This window comes from Anguilla rostrata, chromosome 8 (assembly GCF_018555375.3).
Source record: "Anguilla rostrata isolate EN2019 chromosome 8, ASM1855537v3, whole genome shotgun sequence".
In the NCBI taxonomy this organism is placed as follows: Eukaryota; Metazoa; Chordata; class Actinopteri; order Anguilliformes; family Anguillidae; genus Anguilla; species Anguilla rostrata.
In genome coordinates, this window is record NC_057940.1 from 36,651,113 (window position 1) to 36,671,901 (window position 20,789).

At 41.2% G+C, this 20,789-nt stretch overlaps 1 protein-coding gene, 2 long non-coding RNA genes and 3 gene segments (V, D, J or C); 4 read left to right on the forward strand and 2 right to left on the reverse strand.

The window, feature by feature from the left end:
- LOC135261619 (uncharacterized) overlaps positions 1-4,146 on the forward strand; it is a 56,871-nt gene extending 52,725 nt beyond the window's left edge. The window contains exon 2 of the long non-coding RNA XR_010332000.1: positions 3,223-4,146. This is a non-coding gene — a long non-coding RNA (uncharacterized LOC135261619). The remainder of the gene's footprint in view (positions 1-3,222) is intronic.
- A 1,065-nt stretch (positions 4,147-5,211) lies between these two features.
- Positions 5,212-8,842, reverse strand: LOC135261593 (uncharacterized). The gene is made up of 2 exons (XM_064348077.1): positions 8,269-8,842; positions 5,212-5,801 (listed from the first exon to the last, which is right to left on the reverse strand). Exons 1-2 carry the CDS (start codon positions 8,825-8,827, stop codon positions 5,482-5,484), a joined length of 879 nt encoding a protein of 292 aa, XP_064204147.1. The 5' UTR covers positions 8,828-8,842; the 3' UTR covers positions 5,212-5,481.
- Positions 8,843-9,013: 171 nt separating this feature from the next.
- Positions 9,014-9,728, forward strand: LOC135261604 (Ig kappa chain V region K29-213-like). The segment is given in 2 exon segments: positions 9,014-9,100; positions 9,285-9,728. Coding segments are annotated over 2 exon segments (378 nt in total).
- A 1,253-nt stretch (positions 9,729-10,981) lies between these two features.
- LOC135261616 (uncharacterized) overlaps positions 10,982-20,789 on the forward strand; it is a 15,661-nt gene continuing 5,853 nt past the window's right edge. Inside the window, exon 1 of the long non-coding RNA XR_010331997.1 lies at positions 10,982-11,270. This is a non-coding gene — a long non-coding RNA (uncharacterized LOC135261616). The remainder of the gene's footprint in view (positions 11,271-20,789) is intronic.
- LOC135261609 (immunoglobulin kappa variable 1D-12-like) lies at positions 12,400-14,941 on the forward strand. The segment is given in 2 exon segments: positions 12,400-13,228; positions 13,397-14,941. Coding segments are annotated over 2 exon segments (360 nt in total).
- The window catches only part of LOC135260274 (Ig kappa-b4 chain C region-like), a 5,551-nt gene continuing 770 nt past the window's right edge, over positions 16,009-20,789 (reverse strand). Inside the window, 2 exon segments of the C gene segment in view lie at positions 16,009-16,598; positions 17,864-17,941. Of these exon segments, the coding sequence occupies positions 16,279-16,598; positions 17,864-17,941 (398 nt within the window).

Sequence of the window (20,789 nt, forward strand, 5' to 3'; positions counted from 1 at the left end):
GATACTGAAACGTCTATCAGAACAAACAACACAGATATTTATTAAATACACATTTTCTGGAATATTAGTCAATATGCTGTCACCCGTGACAAATTATGGATCTATATAAGTGCAATCTAATTTTTTTAAAAGTAATTAACTTAACGCATACTATAAATATGCTGTCTGGTTGAAAATTGCAGTGAATAGTGTATGTGTACCAGCCCTCTACAGACCCACTGCTGTTCACACATCAGAGCTCCTCTAACTGTGTGTGACAGGATTTGTATAGAGGAAGGGGCTTTGCATACCTGTCCTGCCTCACTGCTCCACACACTTTAAGACCCCCAGTACTTTCACAGACACTGACACAGGCAGCATTATGGTGATGTCAAACGTTTTACTGCTGGTGATGCTGGGACTCCTTGTACAGGGTGAGAAAGACAGATCCATTTTACCTTGAGATTTTCAAGTTTTCTTCTTTGTTTACTTTTTAAAACACAAATGTTTTTACAACCATTGTTATTTTGTGTAGTCAAATTCACAAAAGAATTGTGCATAAATCGAAAATATTTATCTGCACTGACATCCATTTCCATTTTGTTCTTTTTCAGGATCAATGGCAGATGTAGTTTTGACTCAAGATCCAGCAGCTCAGTCTGTTCAGCTGGGAGAGACGGTCTCTATCAGCTGTACATCCAGTCATAGCTTTTACTACTCCAGTGTTAGCAAGAGCTCACTCAGCTGGTATCTGCAGAAACCTGGTCAGGCTCCTAAACTTCTGATTTATTATGCCACAACACGGCGGTTTGGGATTCCTGATCGTTTCAGTGGGAGTGAATCTGGGACTCAGTTCACACTGAAAATCACTGGAGTCCAGGCTGAAGATGCAGGAGATTATTACTGTCATAGTTTTCACTACATCAACAGTAAAGCTATATTCACACAGTGATACAGAGCCATACAAAAACCTCCCTCAGTCAGACTGCACAGAGACAGCACTGCTGCAGCTGGGACCTACTGCAGGTGCTGAGGGTGGAGGCACTCAACAGAGACATTGAGGGGCTTTGCTCAAAAACATTGAGCTTCAGTGGATTATTATAAAATCATTCAGATTCTCTATTCAAAAAGATTACACTACATTTTAATTTTAGTGCATCCTAGCCTTTATTTATGAATGTTATTTTGATGAAATTCCAATGATTATGTATTTTGAATTCTTTGTAAAAGAGTTTAACACAAGATGTTACAGAACCCTGTAGCAGTGAACAGCAGGCAGTCCAGCACAGTGGAGTCACTCAGTCCAGAGCTCTCCCAGCACACATCACACAGGCTGCTGTTACACACCCTGACCAATCAGAGCTCCACTGCTGCTTCTGATCTGATCCTCTAACTCCATAATAAAAGAGCACAAACTACAGTCTGATAGGCACTGCTGACCAATCCTATAAGCCGCTGTGTAGATGGGATCATATCGTTATCTGTGAGGTCACTTCAGGAGGGAGGGTGTCATTCAGCTCAGTCGTCCCTTTCTCACTGAGGACAAAGTGATTCCTCTGGTTGACTGTTTGCCTGCAGTCTGCCTGTACCAGCTGCACAATGTGAGCTCCCAGATCCAGTGGCTGCGCTGCTCAGCTGGCTGAGAGAAAAATGAATATTATAGGCTACTGGCAGCACATGGGGAAGAGCATGAGAATCCGTGCGCTACAGAACTGATGGAGGAATTACAGTTTAGGACAAAAATGAGGATCAATCTTTGTTTAAAACATGGATTACATTTACCAAGATCAACTTAGTTTTTCCTGTATTCAAAAACAAGAATGTTCAGTGCTAGTTGTCAAAATAAAACTGCATAAAATAGAGGGAGTGAAGGTCATCTGAATGAAATCAGGAAATTTTCACAGAAATACAGTATTTCACTTTTCATTGATTCCACATGGATATACTGTGAATGAATAATTCCTTCTGCCTGACTTATGTCCAAGACTGTTTGATTTCTTGTAATTAACTTGTCATCAGTGCACACAATGTCTAAATTTATTAACTACGTATTTTACAATTATACCTCATATTTAGCCAGTCTTCACTAGTTACACATCCATAATCATACAGTATAATCATACAGTACAGTCAGAATGAGTAATATTGACTTTCAAATGCTTGACTGGGTAAAAACAGCAGTGAAAAGAGCAGGTGTCCCAGCTCTCTATAGACCCACTGCTATTCACACATCAGAGCTCTTCTAACTGTTTGTGACAGGATTTTTATAGAGGAAGGGGCTTTGCATATGCGTCCTGCCTCACTGCTCCACACACTTTAAGACCCCCAGTACTGATCAGTGACTGTCCAGTCCTTTCACAGACACTGACACAGGCAACACTATAATGATGTTGGTCGTTCTACTGCTCGTTATGCTGGGACTCCTTGTACAAGGTGAGAAAGACAGAACTATTTTAACTTGAGGTTTTAGTTATAGTTCACATTTTTGTTTTTTCTTTTCACAAAACAACTGTTTTGACATAAGTTGCCATTACAGTCTAAGTTACCAAAATTCTGCTGATTGTAATATGATAACGTGCATTGACATCCATTGCCATTTTATTTTTCAGAATCAATGGCAGATATAGTTCTGACTCAGTCTCCAGCAGCTCAGTCTATTCAGCTGGGAGACACAGTCTCTATCAGCTGTACAGCCAGTCAGAGCGTTCACACCAACTCCAATGGCCATTATCTCCACTGGTACCTGCAGAAACCTGGTCAGGCTCCTAATCTTCTGATTTATTGGGCCACAAAACGCCAGTCTGGGATTCCCGATCGTTTCAGTGGGAGTGGATCTGGGACTCAGTTTACACTGAAAATCACTGGAGTCCAGGCTGAAGACGCAGGGGATTATTACTGTCAGAGTTTCCATCTGATCAGTGGTAGCTGGGTGTTCACACAGTGTTAGAGAGCTGTACAAAACCTCCTTCAATCAGACGGCACAGAGACTGCACTGCTGCAGCTGGGACCTACTGCAGGTGCTGAGTGGGAGGCACTGATCTGGGACATATTGCCAGTGTACCAGTAGGGGGCGACAATGAGCTTCTGCCCTAAATGTATGCCTCTCTGTACTGAAGAGGAGCTACTCTGTGTCATACACAGAATCCATAGCAGAGCTGCTGCTGCACCACACACACTACTGTACCTCAGCATCACAGGAAACATGTCGTATTTCAGCTCACAAGGAGCAATGATCACCTGGAGTTCACCCTAAGCAGAGGATGTGTACTTTCTCCTAGAGGAGGAATGAGTGGGATTTCAAATGAACTGCTGTCTGAAGGGTATTTTAAGTTGAATACATACATCAGTGTTTATGTAATTAAAGGTGTTTTTGTTCAGATGGGATCCTGGTGACAGCTCAGCCACAATGCACTGAATTGCATAATTTATTTTCTGCAACAGTATTTCTTTGATTGGCACGATCATCTTTTGTTTCTAAGTTTCAAATTTTCTCATTAGTTATTCAATTTAAACACAACATTGCATGATACGGCATGAATAGAATTCCATAACAAGCTCCCGTATTATTCATTTGATCGTTTTAAACTCAAGGGATATCAATGCATTCATTTTGAACCCGATATCCCTTGAGCTTAATGCATTCAATTGCACAGGCATCCATTATATTTCAGGCATGGAGTTAGTACTGGGTTAGTATTACCAAAACCTGTTAGTGTTTGCTGAATAAATGCAGCATTGTGTATCTGGAAATTTGAAGGATGGAATATATGAAAGTGAGAAAACCCCTCAGATACCCGTCAAGTGTCAAGGTCACCAACTGTAAGAGACCCCTCTGATGCACCAAACAGCAGAAGTATCTGAGTGGAGAAGAAATGGGTGCACTCTTACCTGGTGCTACATGGAACAGGACTAATTTAATATTATTTCAATTATTTGACTCCAAAATAATGTTTTAACCTGTAACCTAACAGTTATGGGGACCTATTTTTCTCCATTCGAGAAGTGCAACATATACAATTAAATTTTTCAGTCCATGAAATCACAAGGAAACATTTAAATGACTAAAACATTCATTGAAGCCACTGAAAATTTTAAAATGGAGAAAATACAATTTTTTGGCCAATCTTTGGAGAATGTGAAATACAAATAGAAATTGTAATCATCAAATTTTTGAATATGTTGTTTTCTGAATATTTATGAATCGAGAATGCATTCTTCTTTACTTTATTCATTGTTGCATTTAAAATGAAAGCATAATTATTTCTTGGCTGCTAATCTTCATTTAAAAAATATTTTCTCACTTGAATGCACAATTGAATTTTTAGATTTCACAGTATTTATGATTATAGACATTTTAACTTTTCTTATATTGTGATACTTAAACTTTAAATTTAAGTATCACATTATTTTTCAGAACAGATAAGTAAGGGTGCATGTTTCCTCACATGTGAAATCTCTAATCTATTCTTAGCTAACTATGAAAATGAGCCCTCTACCTTCTCAAGCTCAAACAGCTGTCTCAGTGGTGGGGTATTTTGGGCTGAGAAACTGCAAGCTATGGGGGTGAAACTCAGATTTGCATATGCAGGGCGGGGCAGGCTGGTTCTGCTGTCCCTCAGTGGGACTGACTCAATCTGGGAATAGAGCAGCACTGTGGCCAGGTGTCTGGGCCGTCCCCAGGGGGTTAGTGTGAGCAGAGCACACATCCTGCTGCACAGAACTGCACTGAGCGCGCTCACACATCACTGCTCCTCTCAGCAGGCCTCCAGAGCTGGGACTGCCCCTCCTTAACTGATTCCAGATCAGTTATTTCACACACAACCTCTCATCGCCTCCATCTGGTCTCTGGCTGAGTCTCTTATAAATTGGTATATAGTAATTTAGTAATTAATTATAATTGTATTTTCCATGAAAAGAAAACTCATGTAATATTTCTTAGTGGTTTCTCAATACATTTCTATCAAATAAACTGTACAGACAGGAATGGAAACCTATTTAGAATTAAATCACTGACTCAATAAATAATATATATTCTTTTTCAATTAATACAAAGTTTAATTTTTATTATCTTATTTGAATTCTTGGGAGTATTCCAAAAGTATTTCAGTGGCAAGAACATAATTGTGATTTCATCAGAGTGAGGGCTGGCCTTTTGGTGGAATCACTACAGATTTTGCACAAAAACAACAGGATCACAAAAGTCTATTTATATAAAAACAGCGAGTCAAACAATAACTATTCAAAGAATCTTTATTATTTCGATGATTTTTATCTAACAGCTATTGCCAAAATCACACAAACACAAATAAGAAGGCAGGTATGCATATTTGTTGAGGAGCACAAGCAGAGCACATGTGAGACATTAGCAGTGACAGCTCAGGCTGGAGGAAGGATTCACACACAGACCCAGCTCAGTGTGCAGCAGTAAGGAGCAGAGAGGCTGAGAGCAGAGCAGGGTAAACACAGTGTGATCAGAGTGTGTGAGCTGGGCCTGCACCCGCCCTACTCAGCACAGTCAGCTCTCCTCAGTGTCTGAGGGGGGGCAACCTGGGAGCCCTTTGTGGCCTCACAGGTCAGTGACCCCGCCTTCATCCAGTCGTCCGCACTGAGAGTCAGGGAGCTGCTCCAGCTGTACAGGCCGTCCTTCCCCAGGACCCCGGCGCTCCCGGCCACGCCCGAGCTCCTACTGGTACCGTCCACTTTCCAGTGCAGAGTCCAGTCTGACGGGAAGCCCTTGTTGGCCAGACACACCAGTGTGGCCTTCCCCTGCTTCACCTCCACACTGGAGGGGGGCAGGACTGTTAGGGCGGGGACTGTGTCACCTGGGAGACAGAGCAGAGATGTGGTGAGGTCAGACAGTGGACACGCCCCCATGTGTCAATCATTCTGTCGGCACAATGAGACATGAATGTGATGCAGAAATTATCAGGCGTTATACTCAGGCAGTGGCTGAAGTGAGTTTATCCCGATTCACCTCACATTGCAGAATAACATGCATCCTGACACGATTAAATATTCAGTCTGCTTCTTTAAGTTATTATGATTATTATTATTATAAACTGTGAGTGCCCTTTATAATGAGAAGATTTGGCGCTGCAACAGAACTCTTCATTAAACGTTTAATTGTATTCTCCAGCTCTTGTACAGCTTGACCTGCTTTTGTAAATTATAAATCAGTTCCCTAAATAATATCCTCAACCTTTAATGAAAGAATAAATAAATGCATAATGGCATTAAACACTGATGATCTACAGAATGAATCACATTTTCTGAAGTTTCCTTTGTGTTCCTTCTCATTTATGAACTGAACACGCAGTCTGAAAACAGCATTACCAACTTTTCTTAAACCTTACTACAATGTATCAAATAGAAAAACGAATTCATCAAAAATGGAAATTTTTCACATTTTTAGCACTGAAACCAATATTCCGTAGCCTACAGAATGCTAAGACATGACTTATTATTTTATTTATTTATTTATTTTTAATTACGTGGATAACAGTCGCATTGCATGTCACTGAGAAAACGATGATGTTCGTAGTTCCTTCGACTGTACCATTAATACCATTAGACTGTTCAAAAATCAATAAAGCCGTTGTGATCCTATGGACGTGAAGTACACCAATGCAATTTATTTAGTCCATCTGGAGCACAAAATCGAAAAGGCATCTGACAATCGGTACCGTCATCTAAGCATCAAACACGAAGACTGACAGACTGAAGTCAAAGATGGATAGATTAAAAAGAATTTGAGAATTTTTTCACGTATCACAACAATGATTAGAAATTCGATTTACAACGTCTAACGTCGGAAGATTTACAGCATATTTAAAAAGAAAGCAAAAACACCGGCTTAATTAAATGGATCTGAAAGAGAATTACTTACGTCCAACTGACAATTTTGTTCCGCCACCGAAAGTCCTCCACAGTGACACAGACTCATTCACCCGCCGTACAAAAACCTCTCACTCAAGCGACACAGCTTTCCTTTGCCCCTTCCCGTTCTTTCTGACCATTTTTTAAAATGTTACATGTCCTTTGATTTGTAAATATTTTACGCAAACGCAGCTTAGCTACTTTGTTGAGCTTTGCACGTGCATATGTTCTTTTTTCTGTTCAGCTGAACACCTGATTCAGCTTGAATTATATAAAATGTGGAATGTTTACAATGAGAAAAAGCTATTTGTGAAGTGAATTAAAATTAATTCAGAAGGATTTGAGATCAATTGCCAATTTTGCAAATAATAAGCCTACTGTTTTTTGTTAATTCACGCATCACAAAAATGATTAGCATTTTGATTTACTTCGTCGGAAAATTGCAGCATCTTAAAATGAAACAAAAATCGATAGTGATGGGTCTGAAAGAGAAATTACTTACGTCCAACTGACAGTTTTGTTCCGCCACCAAAAGTGACCCACAGTGATGCAGACTCATTCACCCGCCGTACAAAAACCTCTCACTCTAGAGACAGTCGTTTGCCTTTGCCCTTTTTCATTCTTTCTGACTTTATGTGGCTTTTGTTTGTTGAATTTGTTACATGTTACATGCCCTTTGATTTTTGTACACTATATCCTCTGCAAATGTAGTTTACTTTGATGAGCTTTATGTGGATCTGTGTTTTTCGTCTAACTGAACTACTGAAACAGCTTGAATAGGATCAAATGTGGAATTTACAATGCTAACACTTCGTTTAAACTGATAGAATCTGGTAGAATCTTCTAAAATTTTTGCAGAAAAAGTTTAGAAAGCCGGGTTGTGTCGCCACTTACTGCCGATTTCCAGTTTGGTCCCGCCACCGAAAGTCCACCAAAGTGATTGAATCTAATTAACCGGACGTGCAAAAACCTGCCTGTTGGACAGATCGTTGATCTGACAGACTGAGTAGTGTTAGAAAGTCCTCTGCTGGAGAACTGAGGAAGAACAATTAAGATGATGTTCTGAAAGCTGTTAAGATCGTGTTCTCATTATTAAGTTTGAAATATTAATATTAAATATGTTTCAATACCCATTCTGTAATTCAAGTGCCCTGACTCGAAATGATAAATGATGCGACTGTGACTGGACTAGTAGCGCGAGATGAACAGATGAGCGCTCATCACCTCCTGTATGGAGTCACAGATTCCTACTATTCCTGAACCCCACAGACATTCAATAACCATGGACAGCCACAATGGTTATTCAACTTTTTTCACATTTTTCTTAATTTTACTCAGATCTCTTTTTGAAGACAACTTAAAAATAAAACATTTTTGAGCCAATGGTCACTTTAACTTCATTTTGAGTTTTACCTTCATCAGCACCACTGTTATCCCTGAGGTAATAATGCTGATAAGTGGAAGTTTCAATCTGGTGTTGAATTCTGATGGTGCTGCTCCTGACTGGCCAGTAACTCCACAGGCCAGTGTGTAATTGGCCATAGTGCTGATCAGAAAGGGAGGGTGTCAGTTGGCTCAGCTGTTCTTGCCTCATCATGTAAGAGTGACTCTGGTTATTTGGTCCTCCACAGGCTGCCTGCTTCCTGCCTGTGTCAACTGCACAAGATGCACAGGCCTCCAGCTCAGTGCCTGTGCTGCTCAGTCTGTGCATTGCAGTAAAGACATGGTGGGTAACAGCACACACATTGGGGGAGAGTGAATGATTTTCAGGCTCTAAGTGCTGCAGCTGGAGCCCCTCCTGGAAGAGCCTGCTCCCAATCACTGAAGAACTGGTGTAATTACTGCGGTTATGTTTGGGGTGCAACTCTCTGGCCTGTGGCTGCTTTTCATGATCCTGCACTGGGAATCGGGAGAGGTGACAAGAGAGGGAGAGAAAACAAGCACAGCTGGGCGGGGCACCCAGTCCCTGCATCACAATGGGGAAAAACAGCAGTGAATAGTGCATGTGACCCAGCTCTCTACAGACCCACTGCTGTTCACACACCAGAGCTCCTCTAACTGTGTGTGACAGGATTTGTATAGAGGAAGGGGCTTTGCATACCTGTCCTGCCTCACTGCTCCACACACTTTAAGAACCCCAGTACTGATCAGTGACTGACCAGTCCTTTTACAGACACTGACACAGGCAGCATTATGATGATGTCAAACTTTCTACTGCTGGTGATGCTGGGACTCTTTGCTCAGGGTAAGATTGACGGATCCAGTTTAACTTTGGATTTTTGTCATGTTATATTTTCTTTCTTTACTTTTAACAAATCAACTTTGTTCTCAGCATTGTCATAAATGTATAGTCAAATTTGCCCGAATATTGCCCAGTGTTAGAGAATATTAATTTGCTTTGACATCCATTTCCATGTTTTGTTTTTCAGAATCAATGGCAGACATAGTTCTGACTCAGGATCCAACAGTTCGGTCTGTTCAGCTGGGAGACACCGTCTCTATCAGCTGTACAGTCAGTCAGAGCGTTTACAATGGCAACGACCTCAGCTGGTACCTGCAGAAACCTGGTCAGGCTCCTAAACTTCTGATTTATGATGCCACAACACGCCAGTCTGGGATTCCTGATCGTTTCAGTGGGAGTGGATCTGGGACTCAGTTTACACTGAAAATCACTGGAGTCCAGGCTGAAGATGCAGGAGATTATTACTGTCAGAGTTTACATCAGATCGGTGGTAGCTGGCCGTTCACACAGTGATACAGAGCCGTACAAAAACCTCCCTCAGTCAGACTGCACAGAGACTGCACTGCTGCAGCTGGGACCTACTGCAGGTGCTGAGGGGGGAGTCACTGATCTGGGACACCAGTATTTACAGCTGGGCAGTAGGGGGCGACAATGAGCTACAGCCCTTAATGCACACCTCTCTGTGCTGAAGAGGAGCTGCTCTGTGTCACATACAGAACCCATAGCAGAGCTGATGCTGAAACACGCATACTTCTGTACCACTACATCACCGGAAACACATAGAATCATTTCACAAGCAACAATGATGACCAGGTTTGGCTGAGTTCACCCAATATCAGAGTATGTGAACATTCTCCCAGAAGTGCAATGAAAGGGATATTCAAATTAATTTCTTTCAGAAAGGTATTTTGATTATGTATTCAATACATAGATGATAACTGGTTACCTGCATGTCACCCAGTGCATGCTGGGATAGGCCCCAGACCCCCCCCCCCCGCGACCCTGCCCAGGATAAGCAGGTATAGATAATGGGTGGATGGATGGATGGATCATAACTGGTGTCATTAAAGGTATTTATTTTCAGATGGGATCAAACTGATGTCTTAGCTGTGCAGTCAATTTTAAATTCATCTCCAATCTCCAATTGCACTAAATTTGGTATGCCTAATTTGCAAACTACGTCCAAGCATGCCCTCATGTGTGGTCCTGCTTCCAGCTCAGGAGAGTAAGGACTTCTCACATTTCTCCTCAAAATGACACAGTGCCACCCAGCTGCTTCGTTTCACACTGCAGCCACAAGAGCTGCGCACACACAGAAAAGGGGTGGAGGAGATCCAATCATACGCATGCGCAGGGGACAAGCCAATGGTGCCCGGACGGCCAACAGCGATTTACTCAAGCAACATTGCTCTCCCCATCGACTAAATCCCTTCCATTAATCCATTGGCTGACAAAGAGCTAGTTGTGCATCAACCCAGCAGGATATCTGGCCACAGTCAGTCTGAGACAATGGCACTCACTAATGTACAGCATGCGGGAATCTTACCGAGTGAGCTACCCAGCAGCCCATACTTCAGCCTTATAACCACTTAGACCGTTGTACTATCCTCATTTTTACCTCTACTACATTTCCCATACACAGTGAGCACCATGATGTTTGGGACATAGACATATTTTTTCTTTATACTCCAAAGATTTTGTTTTGTAAACAAATAATTCAAAGGCGGTTACTGTTCAAAATCATAGCTTTTATTTAAAGGGATTTATATACATTTTATTTTCACTATTTACCCACAGGAAGGACAGAGTGCTACTGTGTCGTCTGATGAAAACACACAACAGTAAATAATATAATTATACAGTATAATGCTAGAAAAAGTAATATTGACATTTGAGTATTTAACTGGATAAAAAGCAGCTGTGAGCAAAGCATGTGCCCCAGCCCTCTATAGACCCACTGCTGTTCACACATCAGAGCTCCTCTAACTGTGTGTGACAGGATTTGTATAGAGGAAGGGGCTTTGCATACCTGTCCTGCCTCACTGCTCCACACATTTTAAGACCCCCAGTACTGATCAGTGACTGTCCAGTCCTTTCACAGACACTGACACAGGCAGCAGTATGATGATGTCAAACATTTTACTGCTGGTGGTGCTGGGACTATTTGCTCAGGGTGAGAAAATCTTATTTCATTGTAATTTATCACTTGGGGGTTTTGGTCATATTTTAGAAAATGTTTGGTAATTTTTCACAAAATCTTTTGCGGTTTTTATATTCAAATTCACAATTATATAAAAACTTTACTGAAATATTTATGTTCAAACTAACGTTTATTCTTTTTCAGAATCGATGGCAGATATAGTTCTGACTCAGTCTCCGTCAACTCAGTCTGTTCAGCTGGGAGACACTGTCTCTATCAGCTGTACAGTCAGTCAAAGCGTTTATGGTGGCAGCTACCTCAACTGGTACCTGCAGAAACCTGGCCAGGCTCCTAAACTTCTGATTTATGCTGCCACAAGTCGCCAGTCTGGGATTCCTGATCGTTTCAGTGGGAGTGGATCTGGGACTCAGTTCACACTGAAAATCACTGGAGTCCAGGCTGAAGATGCAGGAGATTATTACTGCCAGAGTTTGCATCAGATCGGTGGTAGCTGGCTGTTCACACAGTGATACAGAGCCCTACAAAAACCTCCCTCTGTCAGACTGCACAGAGACTGCACTGCTGCAGCTGGGACCTACTGCAGGTGCTGAGGGTGGAGGCACTCAACAGAGACACTGAGGGGCTTTGCTCGAAAACATTGAGCTACAGTGGATTATTATAAAATCATTCAGATTCCCTATTCAAAAAGATTACACTAAATTTTAATTTCAGTGCATCCTAGCCTTTATTTGGATATATTTCCAATGACTTTGCATTTTGAATTAATTGTAAAAGAGTTTAACACAAGATGTCACAGAACCCAGCAGCAGTGAACAGCAGGCAGTCCAGCACAGTGGAGTCACTCAGTCCAGGGCTCTCCCAGCACACATCACACAGGCTGCTGTTACACACCCTGACCAATCAGAGGGCTCCACTGCTGCTTCTGATCTGATCCTCTAACACCATAATAAAAGAGCACAAACTACAGCCTGATAGGCACTGCTGACCAATCCTGTGAGCCGCTGTGTAGAAGGGAACACATCATTATCTGTATGGTCACCATAGGAGGGAGGGATTCATTCAGCTCAGTTGTCCCTTTCTCACTGATGACAAAGTGATTCCTCTGGTTGACTGTTTGCCTGCAGTCTGCCTGTACCAGCTGCACAGTGTGAGCTCCCAGATTCAGTGGCTGCGCTGCTCAGCTGGCTGAGAGCAAAATGAAAATTAGTGGCTGCTGTCAGGACATGGGAAAAAGCAGGATTTTCTGTGTCCTCCAGGACTGATGGAGGAATTACAGTTTAGATAAAAAATTACGATAAACCTTTGTTTAAAACATGGAATACAATTTTGCAAGGTTAAGTCAGTTTTCCAATATTTAAGCACAAGCATGTTCATTGCTAGTTGTCAAAATTCAATTGCATTAAATTTAAAAAAGAATGTTTTCTGAGTGAAATCAGAGAATATTCATTATAATCTTGTTTTTCACTTTTCATAAATTCTAAACAGATGGACTGCACTTGAATTATTTCCGGAGTCTGACTGATGTCCTTTACTGTCTGATCTCCCATAAAGAAACTAAAATTATAACACACAATGTGAATTTATTCAATACATTTTTTAGAGAATGATAAGCCATATTCAGCCTGCATGTATTCACCAGTTATACTTACAAAATCATACATTACAAAGCCAAAAATAGTAATATTGACTTTCAAATGCTTGACTGGGGAAAACAGCAGTGAATAGAGCACGTGTCCCAGCTCTCTACAGACCCACTGCTGTTCACACATCGGAGCTCCTCTAACTGTGTGTGACAGGATTTGTATAGAGGAAGGGGCTTTGCATACCTGTCCTGCCTCACTGCTCCACACACTTTAAGACCCCCAGTACAGATCAGTGACTGTCCAGTCCTTTCACAGACACTGACACAGGCAGCATTATGATGATGTCAAACTTTCTACTGCTGGTGATGCTGGGACTCCTTATACAGGGTGAGAAAGACAAATCGATTTTAAATTGGAATTTCAGTTTTGGTTCACATTTTCTTTGATACTTCTTTTAAACAATGACCTTGTTTTATCATCAAATTCACCAGAATATTGCATGTTGTTTGTCAATATTATTGTGATTGTCATCCATTTCCCTGCTTTGTTTTTCAGAATCAATGGCAGATATAATTCTGACTCAGTCTCCATCAGCTCAGTCTGTTCAGCTGGGAGACATTGTTTCTATCAGCTGTACAACCAGTCAGAGTGTGGGCAGCTGGCTCAGCTGGTACCAGCAGAAACCTGGTCAGGCTCCTAAACTTCTGATTTATGCTGCCACAAATCGCCAGTCTGGGATTCCTGATCGTTTCAGTGGGAGTGGATCTGGGACTCAGTTTACACTGAAAATCGCTGGAGTCCAGGCTGAAGATGCAGGAGATTATTACTGTCAGCAGTACAACAGCTACCCGCTCACACAGTGATACAGAGCTGTACAAAAACCTCCCTCAGTCAGACTGCACAGAGACTGCACTGCTGCAGCTGGGACCTACTGCAGGTGCTGAGCGGGGAGGCACTGTTCTGGAATACCAGTATTTACAACAGGGCTGTAGGGGGCGACAATGAGCCACAGTCCTGAATACACACCCCTCTGTACTGAAGAGGAGCTGCTCTGTGTCACACAGAACCTATAACAGAGCTGCTGCTGAACCACACACATTTCTGTAAGACTACATCACCGGGAACACAGAGTATCATTTCACAAGCAGCAATGATCACCTGGGTGTACTGAGTCCACCCAAAAGCAGAGTATGTGTACTTTCTCCTAGAGGAGGAAGGAGTGGGATTTCAAATGAACTGCTGTCTGAAGGGTATTTTGAGTTGAATACATACATCAGAGTTTATGTAATTAAAGGTGTTTCTGTTCAGATGGTATCCTGGTGACATCTCAGCCACGATGCACTGAATCGCAGAATTTATTATTTTCTGCGACAGTATTTCTTTGATTGGCACGATCATCATATTATTTTAAGTTTCAAATTTTGTTATTAGTTATTCAATTTAACCACAACGTAGCATGATACAGCATGGACAGAATTCCATAACAAGCTCCCATATTATTAAATTATATCATTTTAAACTCAAAAGATATCAATGCATTCATTTTGAACCGATATCCCTTGAGCTTAATGCATTCAATTGCACAGGCATCCTTTATATTTCAGGCATGGGGTCAGTACAGGGTTAGTATTATCAAAACCTGTTTGTGTTTGCTGAATAAATGCAACATTGTGTATCTGTAAATTTGAAGGATGGAATATATGAAAGTGAGAAAACCCCTCAGATACCCGTCAAGTGTCAAGGTCACCAACTGTAAGAGACCCCTCTGATGCACCAAACAGCAGAAGTATCTGAGTGGAGAAGAAATGGGTGCACTCTTACCTGGTGCTACATGGAACAGGACTAATTTAATATTATTTCAATTATTTGACTCCAAAATAATGTTTTAACCTGTAACCTAACAATTATGGGGACCTATTTTTCTCCATTCGAGAAGTGCAACATATACAATTAAATTTTTCAGTCCATGAAATCACAAGGAAACATTTAAATGACTAAAACATTCATTGAAGCCACTGAAAATTTTAAAATGGAGAAAATACTATTTTTTGGACAATCTTTGGAGAATGTGAAATACAAATAGAAATTGTAATCATCAAATTTTTGAATATGTTGTTTTCTGAATATTTATGAATCGAGAATGCATTCTTCTTTACATGCATTCATTGTTGCATTTAAAATGAAAGCATAATTATTTCTTGGCTGCTAATCTTCATTTAAAAAATATTTTCTCACTTGAATGCACAATTGAATTTTTAGATTTCACAGTATTTATGATTATAGACATTTTAAGTTTTCTTATATTGTGATACTTAAACTTTAAATTTAAGTATCACATTATTTTTCAGCACAGATAAGTAAGGGTGCATGTTTCCTCACATGTGAAATCTCTAATCTATTCTTAGCTAACTATGAAAATGAGCCCTCTACCTCCTCATGCTCAAACAGCTGTCTCAGTGGTGGGGTATTTTGGGCTGAGAAACTGCAAGCTGTGGGGGTGAAACTCAGATTTGCATATGCAGGGCGGGGCAGGCTGGTTCTGCTGTCCCTCAGTGGGACTGACTCAATCTGGGAATAGAGCAGCACTGTGGCCAGGTGTCTGGGCCGTCCCCAGGGGGTTAGTGTGAGCAGAGCACACATCCTGCTGCACAGAACTGCACTGAGCGCGCTCACACATCACTGCTCCTCTCAGCAGGCCTCCAGAGCTGGGACTGCCCCTCCTTAACTGATTCCAGATCAGTATTTCACACACAACCTCTCATCACCTCCATCTGGTTTTGTCTAGTCTCCTTGAATTGGTATATTGTAATTTTGTAATTAATTATAATTGTATTTCCATGAAAAGAAAACTCATGTAATATATCTTAGTGATTTCTCAATACATTTCAATCAAATAAACTGTACAGACAGGAATGGAAACCTATTCAGAATTAAATCATTGACTCAATAAATAATATATATACTTTTTCAATTAACACATTTTTAAAGTTTAATTTTTATTATCTTATTTGAATTCTTGGGTGTATTCCAAAAGTATTTCAGTGGCAAGAACGTAATTGTGATTTCATCAGAGTGAGGGCTGGCCTTTTGGTGGAATCACTACAGATTTTGCACAAAAACAACAGTATCACAAAAGTCTATTTTTATAATAACAGCCAGTCAAACAATAACTTTTCAAAAAATCTTTATTATTTCAATGATTTTTATCTAACAGCTATTGCCAAAATCACACAAACACAAATAAGAAGGCAGGTATGCATATTTGTTGAGGAGCACAAGCAGAGCACATGTGAGACATTAGCAGTGACAGCTCAGGCTGGAGGAAGGATTCACACACAGGCCCAGCTCAGTGTGCAGCAGTAAGGAGCAGAGAGGCTGAGAGCAGAGCAGGGTAAACACAGCGTGATCAGAGTGTGTGAGCTGGGCCTGCACCCGCCCTACTCAGCACAGTCAGCTCTCCTCAGTGTCTGAGGGGGGGCAGCCTGGGAGCCCTTTGTGGCCTCACAGGTCAGTGACCCCGCCTTCATCCAGTCGTCCGCACTGAGAGTCAGGGAGCTGCTCCAGCTGTACAGGCCGTCCTTCCCCAGGACCCCGGCGCTCCCGGCCACGCCCGAGCTCCTACTGGTACCGTCCACTTTCCAGCGCAGAGTCCAGTCTGACGGGAAGCCCTTGTTGGCCAGACACACCAGTGTGGCCTTCCCCTGCTTCACCTCCACACTGGAGGGGGGCAGGACTGTGAGGGTGGGGACTGTGTCACCTGGGAGACAGGGCAGAGACAGTGAGGTCAGACAGTGGACACGCCCACCCCCCACCCCTATGTGTCAATCATTCTGTCCTTAAAATGAGACTGAGACGTGAAATGTCATACAGAAGTTATCACTTACAACTAATTTGGAATGTCCGAATAGACTTTATTTCCATTTGCTTCATATTCTACAATATAAAGTACATTGGCATTATTAAAGGTTCTGTCTGCATGCATTCCATTATTATCAGATCGTGACGGTAGTACTTAACAATGATAAAATTCTTCATCACAACCAGAACTGCTTCTAGTGCAGTACTTTCAATTTACTCCACTTTTGCAGCTTATTTCAGGAGCCTACCATAGACCCACTACAATACGCAGAACGTCTTGCAAAAGAATGGATACATAATGATATTCACGCTGAAAACCTACAGAATGAACCACGAGGTTCCCGTTGTGTTCCTTCACGTGTATGAACTGAACGCGCACTCCGGCAGCAAGAAACAATTTTCATAGAACTTTTACATTAAGTTTTCAAAAGAATGACCCATTTGGTAAATATTTTCATTGCATTGGAAATTCCTCGCTTTTTTAAAAAAATCTAAAATCTAAACATAATATACCGTAGACTAGAGAATGTTATGACATCAGAACATAAGACCATAAGTCTGTAATGTAACAACAATTTTTATATAATAATGCGATCGCAAATAAACATTAAAATAAACTAAATCTGAATGAATAAAACGATCGGATTTCATAACCAACACAAACGACAAAGTGTATGAAGTAGGCTATGATCCAATTTCATTTTAAAGTGTGAAAAATAAATAACTCTGATTAAATCATTTTAATTTTTTATATTTAGTGTTAGGTGGACAACACTATTTTATTCCACATTTCTGAGAAAGAGATTGTAATTTAAGGCACGGTCTGCAAAACGACATTCTCCTACAGAGTGATCCTGCCGACGGCAAGGGAGCCAATGCAATTTAATTTAGTTCACCTCGAGCGCAAAATAGAAAGTTATTGCAGTACGGTCATCTAAACATCAATAGGCGTACGATAAAGACAAACTGCCTGAAGTGAATATGGGCTAGAATAAAAAGTATTTGACATCATTTGACAATCTGACTAACATTTCTGTTTTTCATTCACGCATCTCCAGAATTACAATTTTGATTCACGACATCGAACGTCGGAAAATTGCAGCATATTAAAAAAAGGAACGCAAAAACATCGACAGGTGAAGGATGTGGAAGAGAATTACTTACGTCCAACTGACAGTTTTGTGCCGCCACCAAAAGTGTACCACAGTGATACAGACTCATTCACGCGCCGTACAAAAACCTCTCACTCTAGAGACACAGCCGACCGTTGGCTTTTCCATTCTTCAAGACTTCACGCAGCTTTTCAAATGTATCAACGATTCGCTTGTAAAGAATGTGTTGCATGTACTTGGATTTGTATGTATCCGACGCAAATGTATAGTACTCTTTTGAGCTTTTCACATGCATATCTTTTATTTTATATCTAGCTCAACGACTGATTCAGCCGGCAGAAAATAGAATGTGGAATGTAAAATGCAAACAACCCGCAGAAACGTAATGTAAAATGAATGTATTAAAACAGATAGAATCTTCTAATCTTCTTTATTTCTGCGGAAAATGTTGAAAAGCCTTGTTTGTATAGCCACTTACTGCCGACTTCCAGTTTGGTCCCGCCACCGAAAGTGCACCACAGTGATTGAGTCTAATTAACCGGCCGTACAAAAACCTGCCTGTTCCCCAGATCTTTGATCCGACGGACTGTGTAGCGTTAGGAGGTCCCCTGCTGGAGAATCTTGGAACGACAATGAAGACGATCGAAAAACAGATCAACTAAAGGGGACATGGTGTTTCAGTCATTAATATTAAATATGCTTCAAAGCATATTCTGTGACTAATGCTCATAGATGCAAATGAAATGATAAATTATGTGACTGTTACAGGAGTAGTAGTGCAAGATGAGCAGATGAACGCTCATCACCTCCTCTGGATGGCATCGTAGATACCTGCTATTGCCAAACCTCGGAGGCATTCAGTACCAAGGACAGCCACAATGGTAATTATTCAATTATTCAACAGTTTTGTGCTTGTATCTTTCTTTGTCTTTATCAGACCTCATTTTGAACACAACTTTAAAAGATATCATACTTGAGCCAATGGCCACTTCAACTTCATTTAGTATTTTGATTTGATCAATACCACTGTTGCCCCTGAAGTAATAACACTGATACTAAAGTGGAAGTTTCAGTCTCTTGACACTGACAGATCTCAGTCTGTTAAAGTGAACAATAAGTACTTTGTGTATTCCTGGGTAAACTCAGGAGTACCTCACGGATCTGTGTTTAGTCCTGTGCTCTTAATGTCTGTACATACTCCCCCTTGGGTAATATCATAAGCAGACATGGTGTTAACTATCACTGCATTGCAGATGATGCACAACTTTATATACCGTTTAAACCAGGTGATGTTGATCCGCTAGCCAAGTTAGCAGCCTGTCTTAAAACGTAAAGGCTTGGGTGACCCAAAATGTCCCTATGTTGAATTCTAATGAGACTTATATACTCGTAGTAGGTCCCAAATCTCCTAGAGATAAATTCTTAGTTTTCTTTAAATATAAATGGCTTCTCTGCCTCTGCCAAAGTAGTTGATAAACCTTATCATAAGTTTGATTCAACTTTGCCTTTCAGGCCCACATTAATTATATCATAAATGTGGCCCTCTTCCACCTGAGGAACATATCTTTATTATGGAAGATGATGTCCCTCCAGGATGCTGAAAAAATGGTTTCAATGGTTTTCCTCCAGAATATCTTTGTGAGTGACTTATTCCAAACTCTCCTCATCAAGGAATAAGTAACTCACAAATATTATTTGCCTCACAAGATAATGGGTATGTGAAAATTCCATATTTATTCAAAATTACAATGGGTGGTAGAGCCTTCTCTTATAGAGCTTCCATCTCCTTCTGCATATGCAGGCTTCATACGCATCGCCGTCTTTAAGTGTAGGCAACTTCACAACTTACTCGACCCAACTCCTCGTCCAGGCAGTGGTCCTGTCCCGCCTGGACTACTGTAACTCCCTGCTTGCTGGCCTCCCAGCATCATCTATCAGACCCCTGCAACTCATCCAGAACGCAGCAGCGCGTCTGGTCTTCAACCTCCCCAGACATTCCCACGTTACCCCCCTGCTCACCACCCTCCACTGGCTCCCCGTGATGGCTCGCATCAAATTTAAAACATTAGTGCTTGCCTTCAAAGCAGCCAGGGGGTCAGCCCCTCCCTATCTACGTCAACTCATCAGACCCTACACCCCAGCTAGACCTCTCCGTTCTGCTGCCACATGTCGCCTGGTCCCTGCCCCGGCTCGCACCAGCACCCGGTCACGCCTCCTGTCTGTTCTAGCCCCAAGGTGGTGGAATGACCTTCCTGTGCAAGTCAGAACAGCAGAGACCCTGGCCGTCTTCAAACGTAGACTGAAGACTCACCTCTTCAAGCTACATCTCACCTCATCACCCCCCACTACCCTCTAACATTTTTTTTTTTTTTTTTTTTTTTTTTTTTTTTCTAAAAAAAAAAAAAAAAAAAAAAAAAAAAAAAAAAAAATAGGGTGTACAATTCACACTTATACCTAAGCAAAGTTATACCTATTGTAGCTCTCTTGCAGGAATGTTGTATAGCGCTTGTCTCTGAGTTTTGTAATGCACTTGTTGTAAGTCGCTCTGGATAAGAGCGTCTGCTAAGAACCTATAATGTAATGTAATGTAGGCTCAATACTTCTTCAGTCGATTCTTCTATACTCTTAAATGGTCAAGTATACTCATGGAGTTTATGAAGTTTGATGTGGGTGTCTGGGTTGCTGAGCAGACCGGGGCAAACTTGCAGTAATGCCACTCAAACCAGCAGGACCAGATGCTCACTTATCAAATATAAGGAGCACTTGTCAATGGGCTGTTTGCACACATTCAATGTGCCAAGCGAACCATTACAGAGCTCACACTCTAGGTAGCTTAGCATCAAGCGTCAAGCTGGTCTACATGGAGCAGATACAATTGGTAGTTCGGTAAAGTCCATATAATGTTTATTCTAGTTTTATTGGGCAAAGACTACACTTACCTTGCATGTTAAAAATATTTATAGTGCCTGACTTTATTG

Coding starts and splice junctions, on each gene's coding strand:
- LOC135261593 (XM_064348077.1), bottom strand. CDS start 8,827: ATGCAGGGACTGGGTGCCCCGCCCAGCTGTGCTTGTTTTCTCTCCCTC. Junction 5,802..8,268: donor TAACAGTGGTGCTGATGAAG/GTAAAACTCAAA, acceptor TCTGTCTCCCAG/GTGACACAGTCCCCGCCCTA.